At 34.3% G+C, this 17848-nt stretch overlaps 1 protein-coding gene across 3 annotated transcripts in view; it reads right to left on the reverse strand.

Moving 5' to 3' along the window:
* Positions 1-1967: 1967 nt before the first annotated feature.
* LOC148167281 (lachesin-like) overlaps positions 1968-17848 on the reverse strand; it is a 57568-nt gene continuing 41687 nt past the window's right edge. For all 3 annotated transcript variants that reach the window (XM_088047736.1, XM_088047735.1, XM_088047734.1), the window contains exons 5-9: positions 10300-10492; positions 7065-7193; positions 5610-5729; positions 4571-4741; positions 1968-2604 (exon numbers count right to left, since the gene is read on the reverse strand). In XM_088047736.1, the coding sequence (XP_087903862.1) occupies positions 2321-2604; positions 4571-4741; positions 5610-5729; positions 7065-7193; positions 10300-10492 (897 nt within the window). In that variant the 3' untranslated portion in view covers positions 1968-2320. The remainder of the gene's footprint in view (positions 2605-4570; positions 4742-5609; positions 5730-7064; positions 7194-10299; positions 10493-17848) is intronic.

The following is a 17848-nucleotide window of genomic DNA, read 5'->3' on the forward strand; positions in this document are numbered from 1 at the left end:
TACGACTAAATTAGTTTCTGTACACAATCTTTGAATTGTGTCAAGTTAACTTTGATTGAATGAAAAAAAGAGTAAATATTTCCGCTTACCTTTGTCCGTAATGATGTTTCCGGTAGGAGAATCGATATTCTAAACTCACAACAAATCAGTTTCATTTTACAAATTTCTGGAAAGTGTTCCATCACGAGGTTGTATGTGAATGAAACAAGTCTAAAAATGATCATTTATTCATAAAGCGATACTGCTCGCGTAAAAATTGTAAGCTCTGTGTCGCACTGTGAATAATATGTTCTAGCAGCTATATAAACTCATCCAGATGTGATAAGTTAATTGTGAATGCAAGCGAAAATGATTTTTCAAAGGACTAAATTGAAGCAAAAGGCAATAAAAGGTAAACACAATTAAGTCCGCAATTTTTTGGAAATTTAACTTTCAATTAAAAATAATTTGGTGGTATAAAATTGTGTTGTACCAAAAGCCAGATATTTTATGGATGTGGAAGTTAATGGTTCTTAAAAGTCACAGAGGAATTTAGTGGGAGCACGTCAGTAGCACAAATAAAAATTTATTGTATTAAAGTAAAGAAAATAGTTGTTAAATTGGGCCGAATCTTATATATTTATGGGGTTGGTTGAGAATTCAGAAAAGTGTTCAGATCCCAGGTGTTATCGTACTGGAGAGCCGCCAGCACGGCCGCTAGCCGCAGTCACACGTCCTATTCAGCACACATTTCAGAGTAAATGTAGCTGAGAAATTGGTAAAGAACGACCCATCTTTATAGATCACGGAGCTATTGTTCGGGGCCCTGCAGCCAGCGAGGTTTGCCGATTAACGATTAATGTATTGAGACACGCGGCATTGTCACGGACTTTCTCCGTCAATGAATGAGCCGCTATTAAATATGGCGAGTTGAAAAGCGGGAATTGTCATCTTGATATACGCCGCATTATGCACGCCCAAACCAGGCTCATTGTCCATGTTCCGTTCTTCTGTCATTCCATCTTCCTGGCCAATTACAGATTCTTCAAAATGTGATGTTTTCCTCGCTACTTCTCGATCTCTAGCCATTTCCGGACCGACAAATGCTCCTATAAATAGCATAGACGAGAAACAATGAACTGGAGATTTTAGTTTTTTAATTTCAACTGCGATATTTTTTAAGACACACAATCCTGAGATCTTTTCAACCTCTCAAAGCTATAAAGTCAAGAGGATAATCTTCGCAATTTTCTGAGAAAACTCTTTGTACACAGAACCATGACAAAATGAATTCTTATTTTTTCAAATCGTGATAATCAATGATTTCAAGGCGCTTTATGATCTCGAGAAAGAACAAACTGAACACAACTTATACTCTTTGACGCGTTTAAGTAAATTCATAAATAAAAAGTTCCTCGGGAAACCCATGTTTTAGTTACGCTTACGATTATATCCGTACATAGAAAATATTTATATTTTCATCTCGAAAGAAATAGGAGAAGGTTTAAGCGATTATACTTATTGTTTTTTTAAAGAATGAAAGAAGCACTTACCTTAGTAAGAAGGATATAACTCATACTCATATTGAAGAGGTCGCTAATGGCATAATCGAGACAAGTGTTAACTCCTATTCATGGTTGCATACCAAGTGACACTAATAATCATTAATCAGTGTGACGTGTGCTCGAAATGCTGTTCGAGTAGTGGATGAAGTGCATATCTGTGGCTGTCTCGGTAAATCAGTAAAGTGATGTTTTTTCTTAGATTCGGGTGATTAAATTTTGTTAGATAGTTTGCATAGAGCGAAAATATGCGAGATCATTTGTCGGACTGTGCAAATTATAGAATTTCTCGCTTCACGCAATGGAGCCTTCTCAATTAGCAGCAATTTGTCTAAATAGCTGTAGTAAGTCTAGACAGATGGATGGACTCGACTGGAGAATGAACGTGTAAACTGGCATAAAATTACAACCACTTACCAAGGAATATACGAGGACTTATCGTATTTATTTGCATGACTCAAATTTCAGAATAACATATAATTAATACATTTCAGCAAACAACTGGTTTAACATATTTATATGATATTTTCGTAATACCTAGACTGCCTAAGTTTCTTACGAGTCTAATTTATTTGACATATATTATAAGGCAACATACTGTATGGTCTCTTCGGCCGCACTTACCGCGGACCAGCTACGTTAAGTTTACCATACACGATTAGACTATACAATCAAAACCACACATGAAACTGGGTTTTGAAATAAAAACGGTCAATAATCGGGAACAAAGGAATGAAACGTTATTGTCACTACATAAATGCGTCGAAAACAGCGGGTCGTCATATCCTAAGAAGGAGCAGGAGAAGCGACGATAGCATGGGGACCAGAAAGCAAGAACATCTTCCCGACGTCGACGCCGCCGACTCGACGGGAACGTGGTTCTCGTGAGCGTTGGTCAGATGCCCCCGGGGGCCTCCGGGGGTGGTGTGGCTTGACCCCCGACCTCGCTCTAACACGCTGTTAGACAGTTCTTCGTCCTGTTCACGCTCCGCAGACCCGAACTGCTCGTTGTAGTCCTCCTCGTCCAGCGAGAGGCTGTACACCCGCGTCGGACCCGGAATTTCTGCAAAACACAGCAACATGGGGTCTTACATAATGCAATTTTACTCCAAAAATTAAGAAATACTTATCAAATTAATTCGATTAATGCCAAGAATGTACATAATGTGAAAAATCCAGATTCACAGATTTCATGGTATGTTGGCCATTTTCCACCCTTTAATTATAGCATTTAAAAAGTAATTATAGTTGTTTGCTAAAATTCATTTACGTGTAGGAATGGTATTTTAACATATAATGCCAAACCCTTTCATAAAAATGGTGACATTGGTATTGATTTTGCCCCCATTTGCATCATTTATTGAAAAAACTCACATATGCATAAATAGGTTTTACTGATTGATATTATGCTCAAAAACTACTTTTTTATTCGTTTTGTTTTTTGTTGTGGGGCGATCAATCTTTATAATTTCTAAACGACAGTAATAATAACAGTGTTAAATATTTTTCCATATTTTCGCTCACATTATAATGGACTCGCCCACATTAAAATTTCATGGTTTGAATCAACGGATCATACAAATAAAACTAGTATGCTTGATTCAAGACATTAAAATGTTGTTTCCTGAAAATTTTCAAAGTGTTGTAAAACTTGAGTATTTGACTTATGAAAGTGCTGCCCACGGTGCCTACTACATATTCTAACAAAGAAGGGAATGGTAAAAACCTTTCAAACTTGAATTTAGAACTTGAGAGTAAATTTCACTTTCATGAGTGCAGTTATTCGACATGATATAAAGTTCCGAAAGTCAATAAATTAAACCTCTTAATTGGTTAGTTCATTTTTAAAGCAGTTGATATTTAAAGCCGTCGCTTATGAACTTAGCTGCGTTTATGAATGGATGAAGTTCACACTTTGCTTGAAACCCCATAGAGAGAATAATTAAAGGTGTTTACTTAGAGCAATACGTGGTAGCTTCCAGACTGCATTTTCACAATGTGGGATTTTGAAAATTGGCCACTTTACTAAAGATGTTTAAAAATTCATGCAGAAACACGTCTTCACAACACTGAATTCATGTTTGATGCTCATGCTTTGAAACATGGATCCAAACAGATTTAGCTTAAAACCCTAAAAGTACTCAAATTTAATTTACAACTATAACTTTGTTTATTTGACTTTAGTGGTAATTACGTAGTGGCTGCAAAATGATCATCAATTTTACATGACTTTCGTTGTTGCAAATTCTGTTAGAGTAAAAATGAAATTAAGATCATTTTATTGCTCCTGTATTGATTATTCATGATTTTCATATGTGTGTACATTAATTTATTCTTTATTTGAAAATGTTATTACGCGGAAGTATGTTTTGCTGTTAGATTGATGTGTTTTAGGTAAAAATAATATCATTTGTGGAAATGTGATTGATGGAGTGAGTGTATAAAAATGTTTTGCATACTGATAAGTGGCTGTCCATATAAATGTCAATGAGCTATTTATTGTTTGAAAAAAAGATTTAGAAATGAACATATTTTCGTATGGCTTTATAATGGAGTGTTGGTTAACCTACACAAATCATTTGAGTTAATTTAGGGATTATCTAACTGGTGCGTAGATTAACGGGTTCAACAATTATTAGTATCCAATATATAATTTGAAACGTGCCGCACTGTGCAATTCTCTTGACATATTGGACGGTATCACAATAATTCTGTAAACAGGAAAAGGTGTATCGGTTTATGTCGTTATCGGGGATAATGAATCAGTCGAGTTTCCAAGCTCTAATGAAATTTCCCCAGTTAGAGTGTTTTATAAATAGTTAACATCTACAGTAAAGCTGCACTGTCTAACACAACTAACACATGACTGTAAACCCCTATTAATTAAGTTAGAAAATCTCACATTCGCAGTGTGTGCAAAATAGACAAAAAGCTACCCTAAGCTCGTGTTACCAAAAGATCTACAATGGCGCTATTTAAATTACACATTGTCAATTTGAATTTGATCTAATTAACCATATAAAACTTACCGTAAAGTCGAATGTTGCTTTCGACTTCGCCAAGAGAGTTCTTAGCGATGCACCTGTAAGATCCTGCGTCTTCCTTTTGTAAGTTTCTGACAATTACCGTCATCCTGACTTCAAAAAGCGACTTGCTGACAAATTGAACGTCGTATTTATAACTCTGTATCACCATCTCACCTGTAAAACGACAGTTGACGGTCAGTCCATTACAGAGATGACCCGTGATAAAGACGGTCGATAGATTCTGGACAGGAGTGGCCTGTACTAAACTGATAATGGGTCTGGATATGCTGAGCTTTAGCTTCCTGCACATGATTAATGAAACTGCTACTTAATTCTATCCTGTTAATTCTTAATGCGTCACGTCCGGGCTGATGCTTGCGATATGACCGTTCCGCTGTTGTCGGTTACGCATCAAACCCTTAATTTCGGTAATTGATCTTATGCTGAATTCTCTTGACGGGATTTATAAATTCCGCCTAAGAAGTCATTTATCACTCGCAAATGCCCCGGCATCAACTGCATCTAGACTCATTTTTTTTAAAGCTCTGCATGCACCAACAAATGAATTTTCCTCCCTTCACGCCAACGAAACCAGAAAAAACGACTCTTCATCAAATTCGGCTAGGGAATTTCAAATTTTGTTTAGCGTAAATTTACCTCAAAATATCCGTTTCATTGAAACATTATTAACTTACGTTTTCCCTTAGCACACTTTGCAGGATATTCAGAATATCGAAAGCTCACCAAAACCAAAAGAACTTGCGCGACAATATCAATTTTAATGAATAGTTAATCTCAACTAACTTTTACAAACCAAGTTGGATTTTTCGTTAAAATCGACCTAAATCTTCCATAACTAAAGTTGATTACAGCTTTAACGGCACATTTCTCTTAGTGTATTAAGGAGAATGAAATTGTTTTATTGTGTGAGTGTATATCATGCGTTCTAACTTATAAGTGGCATATATTTAAATAATTAACTTAGTTTAGCACGTTGGGAAGTAGCGAGTAGTTGGCAAGTTAGAAATGAAGTTAGACGTACCGGTATCTCGCACCCAGTAGTTGATGGATTTAGGGGAAGCCTCTACATAACACTCTAATGTCACATCAGTTCCCAATGGCGCTCCCACCAATTGATTCGGTACTTGTATTACCGGATGGACTGAAACAATCCGGAATGTTAACACAACAACATGACGACATGTGTTCCGATTGCATCATTCAGACCTGAGCTCAAATTTAATCAGCCCAAAATAGCCCCTGGCTGTCACCCTCACCGAAAAACAATGTAGATATTAGTAAATAACACTACTCTTAATCGATAATCCCGCTCAGATTAGTCGTTAATGATTAATGAAGAAGAACAGACGGACGTATTTAATATTGACAAAAACAAGGAAGAATTCATCATATTATTATTTAATCCTATTACTAATATAATTAGTAATTGCGAATCTAACGGGCCTTTATTTTACCATTTTAAATATTTACCATTGGCAGTGATAAATAAATAATAAGTACAAATGCTTCATTAACGACAAATGCATTATATCATACATTAATGTTTTTGCTAATGGAATTAGCATATTTATCAAAAGCCTGGACGTTATATCATAAGCGGATTTATAGAAACTATATGTACCTACTGACACAAACTTCACTTCATAATTCATATGCTAAGCTATTATTATTTAAGTCCAATTATGTTCAAACATGATACTAAATATTTTGTTTTATTGTGTCTAAAAATATTTTATAGAATATTTCAGTTTGAAAGTTGTAATGAAATGAGAACGACGGGAGTTGAGGATTCACGAATCTGATTAACTGTAAATGTAAAAGACAATTTATATCTAAGAAGTCTTGAATTCTCTGATTTTTTGTTTAGATTTAGATGAAAATTATCTAGTGTTTATTTATAAACATAATATATTAAAGCGGTAGCAATAAATCCTACTTGAATTAATTTAAGCAGTAAGTTTATTATTGTACACTAAGTACAATGCAGCCCATTTGTTGAGTTTCCTCTCAGAGCTACAAAGATCAATGGTATTATATGCATTTGCAATTACAGGATATGCAGTCTGCCAAATACCAGATTTGAGAATGAGTTTTGCAAGTCAATTGTCTTATCTTTATTGACACATTACTTCGAATAGATTAAGAACTTTATATTTGTGCAAATTGAGAGAGTATTTACTTATCTAGAGCTCGGAGTGCGGATATGGTTCAGTTTGCGATTTTTATTTTTGTATGTTTATGTGCTTCGGTCGTATTCTCCGATAGCAGAATAAAATAAGTTTGTATAAGTGAGAGAAAAGGTCCGTTTTCGCGAGATTCGGTAACAAAGCTCCTCTACTAATAGGCACGCATAGTTAAAAGTTTGTAATTTATGCTGTTAGGGCAAATTTGGTCAATATTTGGAGTGTTAAAATTTTGAGGGTAGGTCTGGCTGATGCAGAATAACCCAATAGTATTTTGCAAACGACACACTTACAATTTACATTGACCATAATCCTCTTGCTAACGGTCGGAGGAACTCCGTTTGAAGCTATGCACATATATGCGCCCATTTCAGAACGCGATATCTTCACAAGAAGTAACACTTCCCCTTGATACGAGGAAACTGAAACACATACACTACAATAAGCTTCGTAAAAGTGGCTTTCAATATCAAGCTCGGTTAGTCTTGTTCGGTCATCCTGGAATTTTACAAGCTGTGGATGGGATGTGACAAATTGAGCATCGACATTGTTCCAGCTTGTATCTCACCGTTATCAGTAGTCTGAAGACGTGCATCTTTACGATCCCGCCACTCGCATCTGTAATTCTGCTAACACTTGAAGATTGTGAAATCACGCTCTATAAAATGAATGGAAAAATCCACCTTTAAAATATCACAGTTCCACTCGCGTTACACAAAAATCATTCATGATACATTCCCAGTCATTCCGATACGTTTTTCCTTCTACCGCGTGATTTATCATACTAACGATTTCCTCTATATGTCTATTTTTCATAACAAACACTGAGTATAACGTCCTTGCATTACACACAATAACCAAACAAACAAAGCTTCAAATGTCAGTAAAAAGACGATGCGGGAACTCCTAAGAATAAAAGAAATTCAAAAATCACATCCATTTTTTTTTTGTTTTGTGCAATAACTACAAATTCTCTGGAAAAACAATACAGTAATGTATGTTTAATTCGCACCTTAGATAATCAGACACATTCATTGTGTAAAGTTGTTCTCATAAGCGGACACGTTGTTGTCCGTAATCCGCACTTTACCGAAAAATATGTAATTGTTTCTGAAATCTACTAAATGCAAAAAGCGGTGGAAAAATAAATTAATTTTTAATGAAATAAAGAAGTAAGTATATGACACTGCATTATTAGCCCACACCATGGACCACCGAAAAAATGTTAAACAAACTTTCTTACAGTTTTTTCAAGACATGGATTGAAGAATAAAAATGTAATGTCGAAATTGTGGATTTCTGTGCAACTTATTTCACGTACTAATGCATTTATGATGTAAAAGACATTGTGTAAAACGACGTGGTGCATAAAACATGTTAAGAGTCTTACGAAAAAGCCCTAAAAATTGATAACATTTTTGAATGAGCAACAGCAATTAAATATAAATGTGGCATCGGTCATATAAAACAACAATATGTACAAGAAAATTTAATTTAATTATTGAGTGCACAGCTCTGCAATTTTGACTATTTTCCTTATTTCGCTTTAGTTTTGCCCCAAAAATAAAAACTGTGATTTTAACATTTTTTTTGTATTCAGTTATCCTTCTCTAAGGTAGTGCGAGACGTTCCGGACAGTCTGTATATGTAGTCGTATTTTTTATCTTATTTTTTTAATATTTTGCATCAAAATACATATATTTCCAATCTAATATTACAGAAAAATATGTAGATAATATCAACACATCGACAAAATGTATTTTTTTCTAATAGTTCGGAGGTCTGGTTTATACCGGATGTTAGAATTAAACTCAAAGACAAACATGTTTTTTTCTAATTTTGACCAAAAATTTCTATTTTGACTCAAGTGTACTTTGTCTTATGTTTTTCATTTACTGAGCATAGCGCAAACGACAAGGGCGTCAATCAACAAAGAGTTCCTTCATTCTTTTCCTTAATTTTTCTATATAAAGAAGTGCTTTTGAAAAACGCCGATTAAATTGATTAGAATGCGGTTTAATTGTATTTAAAAGTTCCAGTTTTAAAAAATTCTTAATCCGAGAAATTTTCAAACCGACACAAAAAACGTGTAGATACACAGCATTCTGTCCCGATTATCTGATGTTTTGTCTAATAAAAAGGACAAATTTTACTTATGTATGATAAACCGTTTTAATGGGACATTTTTTTCTCAATAAAACGGTTGTCCCAAATATCCGAACCTCTAATTAAGCCGAATCGACTGTATTTTACGTTTATATATTGCTGTTTCATAGTTATTGATGTACCAAGTACAGTGATTTTATATCGAAAAAGCCTGAGATTACGAGGCGAGCGAGCAACAGGCAAGTTTGATAAAAACACTTTACTGACGTGTTGCATACAAAGTTTTATTGCCAATCGACAACAGTTGGTGGCATATCTAGGGTAGTTTTGTTGGACTTTTTTGAAATTTTGGGAGTGTACATTCTTCAACTTTTTCACTCATTATTTTCTGTTACTATAGTTACAATTGGCACCAAATGCATCTACTTTTATTTAAGATGTTAAACACATACCTCGTTTAAAACGTTTCTTCAAAACATGCATTTTCTTATTTACATGAAAATTTTGAATTTGCGGCAGGTAAACATTTTTATTAAACAAGTACAATAAAGTTAATGTTTGCTTCCGAAGATCACTATGGTAATACATCGCTTTCTAGACAGTCAGCGATAAACAATTTTACATAGATTGTACATTACCGTATTTGCAACTGTTTATGCCGTCAATAAATAAAGTTGTAATTTTTTGTTTGTGCAACAATATACATATAGAAATTAGGACTTTATTATCGTCGCAGTACAAAATCTTAAGAGTGTAGAATAACGTTCCAGTCCTATAAACATGAAATTGCCGTCAGCTAAAAGTCTATAATTTGGTTAGAGAACAGTGATTCACTTAAACAAATAGCACACGAAATGTAAACGTATATAATGTTTGTCATAAGTCATAAGTTCATAACTCGTTGAGTAAAGGTTTATTTTATGTATGCGCGTCATAACGAGCAACAAAAACGACTGGCCCTTATCCAGAAAGTCGTAATATTTCGAAAAAAAACTTGTTACTGTATATAAACACAAAGATGACCGCAGCTTTGAAAAGAAATAGTCACATTTTCCTTTTAACAATCACCTTCACGTTCGATATCGGTTGCTGCTTGAGGCCGCTTCCATTGATCTTAGCAAAGCAATATACTTAGGGTGGCACAATAATAGGTATTGTAAGATTCAAAAAAGGGATCTTGAGTATTCTCAGGAGCGCAATAGCTTTAGGCAATAACACGTCGATCGGTTAATATGAACAAATACAACCGTCCCATACGTGTTATTATTTTCAAAAGCTCTAGTCTTTTTCGTTTAACTTTGATTTAAAAATTAATACCTCCTTCAAAGTATAAGCTTTTTATTAAGTGATCACGTCAAAAGATTTCAATATGTCGGGATTAACGGACTTATGTAGCTGAGATTCGATAAAGAAATCGGTTACCTTTAGTGCGAGCTCCCGAGGGTTCTCTTATTATAATATCGCTGCCATCTTCACGACGCCATTGTACATGTGGTTCTGGGTGTCCCCTTGCTCGGCAAGTCAACTTTACAGTTCCACCTTCGGGTACCATTACGTCTCCAGATGTCTCTTCGGGAATAAAATCCGGAGGAACGACGACATCCAAAAAGCCGAGCTATAACACTTCATAATGTAACAATTTTTGCCAACACGAATTAAAATTCCCTAAGCACAACTTGACATCTCACTTTTTCACCACTTCTCACGTTTGAATTGCAACTATGTCAACAAATGCAATATATTTAAACGCCATTATGGAGATAATGCAATAATAAATAAACCCAGTTGCAAAAGCAAACCAACACAAATATATGTATATAGATCAATTTTTGTCATCATCTACTGTGCACAAACATGAATTTGAATAAAGCGGTTCATTACAATAATGGTGTTGTATTAGAGAATAATGTTTAAATTAACTCATGATTCTATTTAAAACACAATACTATCTACGATTAGCACGAACAACTAACTAAACCAAAGCATATGAAAACAAGAAGTAGAGCTTTAATCACTACGCAAAAATTTGAAACAAGGATTTTATTATTGATAATCAATTAATTAATAAATAGCACAATTGACCGTCTAACGCGATAGCTGATCGGATGTAGTAGTATGGTTTTCCCATATTATCCCCCGAAAAGACCTCTTATACCCTGCGCCGCAAAATTAACGTAAAATTTGAAAACGTTATTTAAAAAAAATATTTTTTTTCCGAACTAGTCCCTAGCACATACTTATTAAAGCAATTTGGATAAATTAAAGTCAAAACTTTAAAAAAAAAATTAACATTTTTTTCAAAAAATTGCAACATTCAAAACAGTTTAATGTAGTCTTAATAATTTGGCTAAAATAGTAATGCAAGGGAGTCAAATAGTTTTGATAGCTGTTCATGCAATTCTAATAAAAATAAAGCAAATATATGCACAGTAATCGACATAAAATATGAATTTTGGACTAAAACTTGGTGTAAAAATCTAAAATTTGATTTTGAGTAACTTGTTAATTTTCAACGCGAAGCAAATTATGGAAAAATAACAGAAGACTGTTATTATAAATTTACAATGTTGTAAGTAAAACTAATAGATTCGCCTTGAGAAGTTTTATAAGTGTGATAAGTGATTGACACTTATTTCTAGTTAATTTTAAATAGTCGTCGATTTAAAACTATATAAAAATTCTTTGCTATTTCCCAAAGATATAATTTACTTTAAAATTATAATATCTGTAAGTATAACAATAAATTGTTAATATGTTCCACAATGTTTCCAGTTCTTGCTACAAAGGTATCATCCTTGTTCTTATTATCAGTTGTTTTGAAAAACATGACTAGATAGGTAACTTGTGCACAACGCTTTTATGATTTCGTATTAATTCTAAAATAGCAAGAGTAACATTAAATCACAAGGCGTGAAGTAATAATTTTTGTCCAGTCAGATTTGCAATCGAGATCACTGTGAATTGCTGTGATTTTTACCACCGAATACTGATAACAGTATTGTTCGTGGTATACAGTCAATTAAATTTCTGACTTCTAAGTTAGCGATTTTTTGCCACATTTGCGTTAAATCAGTTAATGTAACCGTTAGTTCTAAAAGGATTGCAGAATGCTGCTGCATCACTTTAATTTGCATCTTTGTATTGTCTTGTAAATGTTCTATCAAATTAAAGTTCTGTTAAGTTAATGTAAATCGTCAATAATTTTTTAAAACTACTTTTAAAATGGGTAAATCGATTTTGTAATAATATTTCGGGGCAGTATATATGTGGGCAAATGTAATGCATCAATAAAACAAAAACGCTTGTATGAACTACTCTTTAATAAAAATATATAATTAGCCAACAAAAAAATACATATAATCCGCTATAGAATATTTATAATTTGAGTGACTAAAAAAATATAAATCCAGTTACGACTTTAAATTTAATTAATTCTGATTGAAAAATGTTCCATTAATTTTAAATCTACGCTTGTATTAATAAATCTACTTTTGCTATTAGTTTAAGTAAAAGCTTTAGCTTCACGTGGTTTTCTAAATGTATGACTTGGAACAAGAATGCATGTTCATACTATGTTGTACATCAAAATTTCCTTTAAAAGTTTTGTAGTATCTGAAATAAATTTGTAAATCTGCTGATTCTAGAGTTTCGTATTCAAACAAAGCTTGTTATCTTGAGTTTTAAGCAAGCATAAAGAGACCCTTTTCATTTAACATTTTTGCGACGTATAACAAGATTGAAGGAAAATTCTATTTTCTCCCATTAAATCATGGTAATTGCCATTTAAAGTTAGCCAATTTGAACATCTGTTAGTATTTTGATTTCATGGAGATGTAATTTAAATATTTTTTTGTTTATCGGTGTTTATTAAAAAAGAGGTTTTCACTGTTCATTCTGACGTTATTAAATCGGTTAAAACAATTTCTTTTTTTGAGGAAGTGTGATGTCTCGAAGAAAATTAGTTTTTCGCTTCGATCAATAGAATGAAGTTATCGTCAACGTCAAGTTTTCGCTAACATGTTCGACTATATTTTTTAATTTTGTAATAAATTATTGCGGTGGCAGTTTTTGCGATCACAAAAAGAGCGGCGAGTGAAAATATTAGAAATTTTGGGTTGAGTGAAATAAAAAGGGTTGAACCGTAATTATAAAAAATTAACGTATCCTTTGGGCGTACATTATTAGGGTAAATTTTTCTTATGCCGAGGGCTTTTGTTTCACTAGTTTACTTTGGTAAGTAAAGTAGGGTAGCGAAATGAGTTATAATACTCCACCTTTTTGTGTTGGGTCTCATTATTCAAATATTCTCTTCACGCCAAATACTTAAATGCATTAGCATCTAAAAACATGTTAAGTAACTCCCTACAAGGAGATAATGTTAACTACGACATTTATTATATTCGCTAAATGTGATTTGCAACAACAAGAAAAGCTCTGCGTACTGAAGCACGAAACTTTTCCCCTTGTAACACGTTTAAACTAATAAAAAATACAATTAAACCTTCTCGTGTTAAAAAAGATCGTTTTATTTCGCCCACCGGGGGGTGCAATTAAGCCACATCTAAAACCATAACTTAGATGATGAGTATTTTGTTGGATATCCGCTTCGGTATTTTCTTTTAATACAATCTGCAAACGGACAAAAACGTGGTTTTGCATTTCACAATGAGAAACAGCACCTGCGAGACGCACAAATTTTCATCCCGAATTTATGTTGTTACACAACTTGTAATGAATACGAGTTTCGTCTGTTACATATTCTAAAAAATACAAGACAAGTATAAACATCAAAACCGAATAAAAAGACCGCACCAATTAACGCTAATATGATCAATATTGGAAACAACGTGTTTCAACCACCATTAATAAATGACCAATCGGGAAAACTAAATTTTCAACACTCAAACAATGCATTACAATAAATGTCGATTTTTTATTTTATGGCGATTTATTAGAAGAATTTATCTCTTGAACTGTTGGAAATAAACAATATTTTAACTAACAATCAATTAATCTTAAAGTATTTTAAATATTTATGAGCAAACACCCTGCAAAAAATTGACGGGTTAACAGATAGTGTTGAAAAACAAGTTCACTCTGTTCATCCTATCACGCTTTCGTATCTGAAACCATTTCATGTGCTTTTGAAAATCGGTTGTATTTGTTTAGATTGTTTTTGTAATTATGAACGCGTAACTAATGCTCGTATTAATTTATTATCAGTTAATATGATTTTATTTCCCTATTGTTGTTATAATTAACAAATGTAATCATCCAAAAACTGATAAAATTCCATTCACAAGGCGTCCTTGTAACAAGCTATAATAATAGATGTAGGTAAGTTAATTTATAGTTGTGCGTCGATTGCTGGAGTTTGGTGGTCAGTGCACTGATTGGCTTAGGGTGTCAAGTCTCGGTGGTCTCTACCCTTTCATTATGCATGTAACTCGACTACGAGTTCAATGTTTGCTAGACACATGCGAATTGGAAACCACTAAATATTAAGAACGCTCAAAAATGAGCGGTAATGTATTTTAGAACCGACAGCTCCTCATTTGTGACGAAGCTTCTTGGGAGTGTTTTTTGTAAAATCGATATAAGAATCTTGATGACAGTTTAAAAGAACCGCATTGTTGGATGATGTGTTGTTTTCACTGTGCCATTATTAAAAATGAAATTTTATTATAAAATTATAATACACCAACAAACAATAGTAGTCTCATCAATATGTTTTAAAATAATCCAGTCAATTCCTGTCGTTAAAATAATTTATATTTATGTGGAATAATTTGGTGGATGCGCCGGCGAATTACCGAGGTCCTCGGGAAATATTTTAATAAGCAAAACAATGAAAACGATCACTTCACAAAAAACAATCTCTTTGTTAATTATTATTCGTTCTTGCTGCCTCTTTTCTCTTAATTAATTTTAATGCTTGGATTGAAGAGTTAAATTAACAAGATCAAACGAACTTACCAAGTGAAGTTCGATCTTGATTATGCTATCATCTTGCACAACGACATCATTAGAATATAGGTAGTACCCCCATTCTCTCCATAACACGCACGATATTTAAAGTAAGCAAATTCAAAACTCCCGCCACCTACCCTGTTGGTAGGCCTGCTTACTGGCGGTTCTGTCATTATTTTAAAGTCTTCGATGTCGCAACTTGGGAAGATCAGGGTTGCATCTTTTTGAAGATGCAAAGGGTGGGAGTGATGTCGTTGTGCAAGATGATAGCATAATCAAGATCGAACTTCACTTGGTAAGTTCGTTTGATCTTGTTAATTATGCCACTCATCTTGCACTTCGACATCATTAGAATATAGGTAGATGTTTAAAGTACGTTGCGACTCGACTTTTATTTATTCCATTCTCAATTTAAAACTGGAATAAATATCGGTAAACGTAAAAGATGAAAATAAACTATGTCAGTGTCTCCAATGACAAGGCTAACCTAATATAAACGTATATTAGGGATAATTTAAAACAACCTTAGCAAAAGGACCACATCTATTTTACATAATAGAACGGTTATAATGCCGCACACAACGGATTTTTGGACCATCCTAAGAATAGTCCTTTCCTAAAGGCTCTTGCGGCATTTGCCGAGAAAATAGAGGCGTCAACACCTGCTGTTTCCAAAACATCCTTTATGGCTCGACTAATTGTAGCGAAAGAGGCATTCTTTTGGAAAGTTGGAAAAAGACGAAAACAAAACGTCTTATCTTCTCCGTTTGGTGAAGTGCAAGCTTCAATGTTAAAAAACAGAGAGATATGTCTGCGTTTAATGAAATTGTGCGAAGGTGTGCTAAGGCAACACTGAGGTCCAAACTTTATCCTACTTGGGACTTGATGACCTCAAGTGATAGATATGCTTAAAAAAAAAATTTAATCCTGTGATCCTCACCTAATTTAGGTGTAAAAAGAAAGGCCAAAGCCGAATTGAAACTGTTAAGACTCCCGTACGAAAATCCGTCTTAAATTCGTATGTCAGAAAGGACAAAACATTGTCTACTGATTTCACTATAACGTTTAACGCAAAAGTGGCTCCGTGACTACATTTCTTCCACGTCACGCCATTGTTTGTATGTTGAACTGGAAATAGAAGCTACCATTTTGTTAATGCAAGTATCCCTCTGGACTCCTAAACAGCCATGGCATTATTTAAAGAGCTTGCATAAGAAGCAAAGATCCATAGTTCTGCTGCTCACAAAATTGTGAATCCTTCTGGATAATTTAGAAAGTAATGGAAATTGAATACCACCCATCCTATTTATATTAACAGCGGCGGTGGCGTTGTCAAGCCTTAATAAATTTTTGCATGACGTGATTCGGAAGCTAACCACCTTAGACCAAAAGGTGCTAGGAATTCAAGATAATGGAAGTGACACTTCTTTTTCTTCATCCAATGTCTAAACGCCCATTGATTTCCATTTACAACTCACCAGCCGGTCCACGAGGCATCAGAGTAAGTCTCAGTTGAAAAGTCAAACGACTTTATTTGACAGTCTGATAGAGAAACTTTAAGCTGCCACTTAAGATAATCTTCTGTTAAAGAGGGAGATAAACAACATGCGAGCGTCATATTTATCTCAAAATTGTTGAAGGGCTAAACCTTCGCTCTTTCCATGTACCTTGTATTAAGCCAGCCATACTGTACAGCTGAACAGACGGGTGTAAAATCTAGTATATTCTCTAATTGTGCAAGAAAGTTTCTTTGAAAACTCTAGCTCTAACTTTGATCCTCTTTTCCGGTTGCAACTCTACAGTCATTCGTTCCGAATTCAAAAGAATTCCTAAAATTTTCACGACCTTGCAAGATGGACTTGATTTTTTAATATTAATTAGAAATCTGAAAGATTCTAGCAGTCTTGGAGATACCAGAGCAAGATTCATCGTGTCATTAAAGAGCAATAAGTCATCTTATTATAAAACTGACAAAGAACAACAAGTTTTTAACTTGTTGAACAGCTAAGAAGCCAACGCTAACCTAAAGGGTAAAGGCGAATATTCATAGTTTTCCATTTAAACAAAAGCGAAGAAATCGCCTATCAGTGTGAATAATCAAACAAAGAAATATGCAACCATTAGATCAATTGAAGCTAAGAAGCAACTTAGGGCAAAGGCCTAATGCTTAAGTGTTTTAAATTTAAAATTCGTCGCTGAGAACCATTAGGCTTACAGACTGTAAAACAGTAGTAACGAATTGTACTTCAACTGGTTTGGTTTACTTGGTTATAAATTTATAACACCCTTCTTTAGTAACATTAACTGCGACCTAAGTCGCTTGATTTTCTGAGACAGACATCAATCTTTCAGCAGAAGATGACCTTGGTGTGGAAGATTAACAAAAAAAAAAGGATTTTAAAACCCCAAATCAACGACAAATTTGTCTAGTTGCTGGTGATGGACTGTCAAGCATCAATAAAAGACTGCAATCGTTCGGCAAATCTTACAGTGGAGGCCGCCACTGCTAATCTCAAACTTCTGTGACTGGTCTTCTGTGGTTCGGATCGTTTAAGTTGTGTTTTCTTGGGTAAAAATTCTTCGTCCATTTCTGATTGGTGCGCCCAAACGGGATGACCAGTGCTGGTATGAACCTCGGCAGTTTTAAGGACGCCTTGACAAAGTCAGATCCCTTGGAGAGGCCGTCTTTCCAAGTGTTTTTGTTTCCTAAAAGTCGTTCTTCAAGATTATTGCCAAAAAAGGGAACGAGATTCGACTTTTTAACGTTTGAGAATTAATTCTAGACGGAAAGCAGATTTGAGTGTGATATACATTTGCCAAAAGGCAAGCTGCATCCGATAATCATCCTATAATCTGCACATCATTGTCGCCCCCCCCTCCTTTTGCAAAAGGTGGTATAAAACCGTTTGATATTGAAGAGGGCCGCCTCATCTGAACTTGAAGTCCAGCTTAACGAGTGTCGCGATAGATTACCCATTCAGGGACAGAGACGACTGATTCT

Source organism: Gnatocerus cornutus, chromosome 10, assembly GCF_029298725.1.
Source record: "Gnatocerus cornutus isolate USDA-ARS CGAHR chromosome 10, icGnaCorn1.1, whole genome shotgun sequence".
Lineage (NCBI taxonomy): Eukaryota > Metazoa > Arthropoda > Insecta > Coleoptera > Tenebrionidae > Gnatocerus > Gnatocerus cornutus.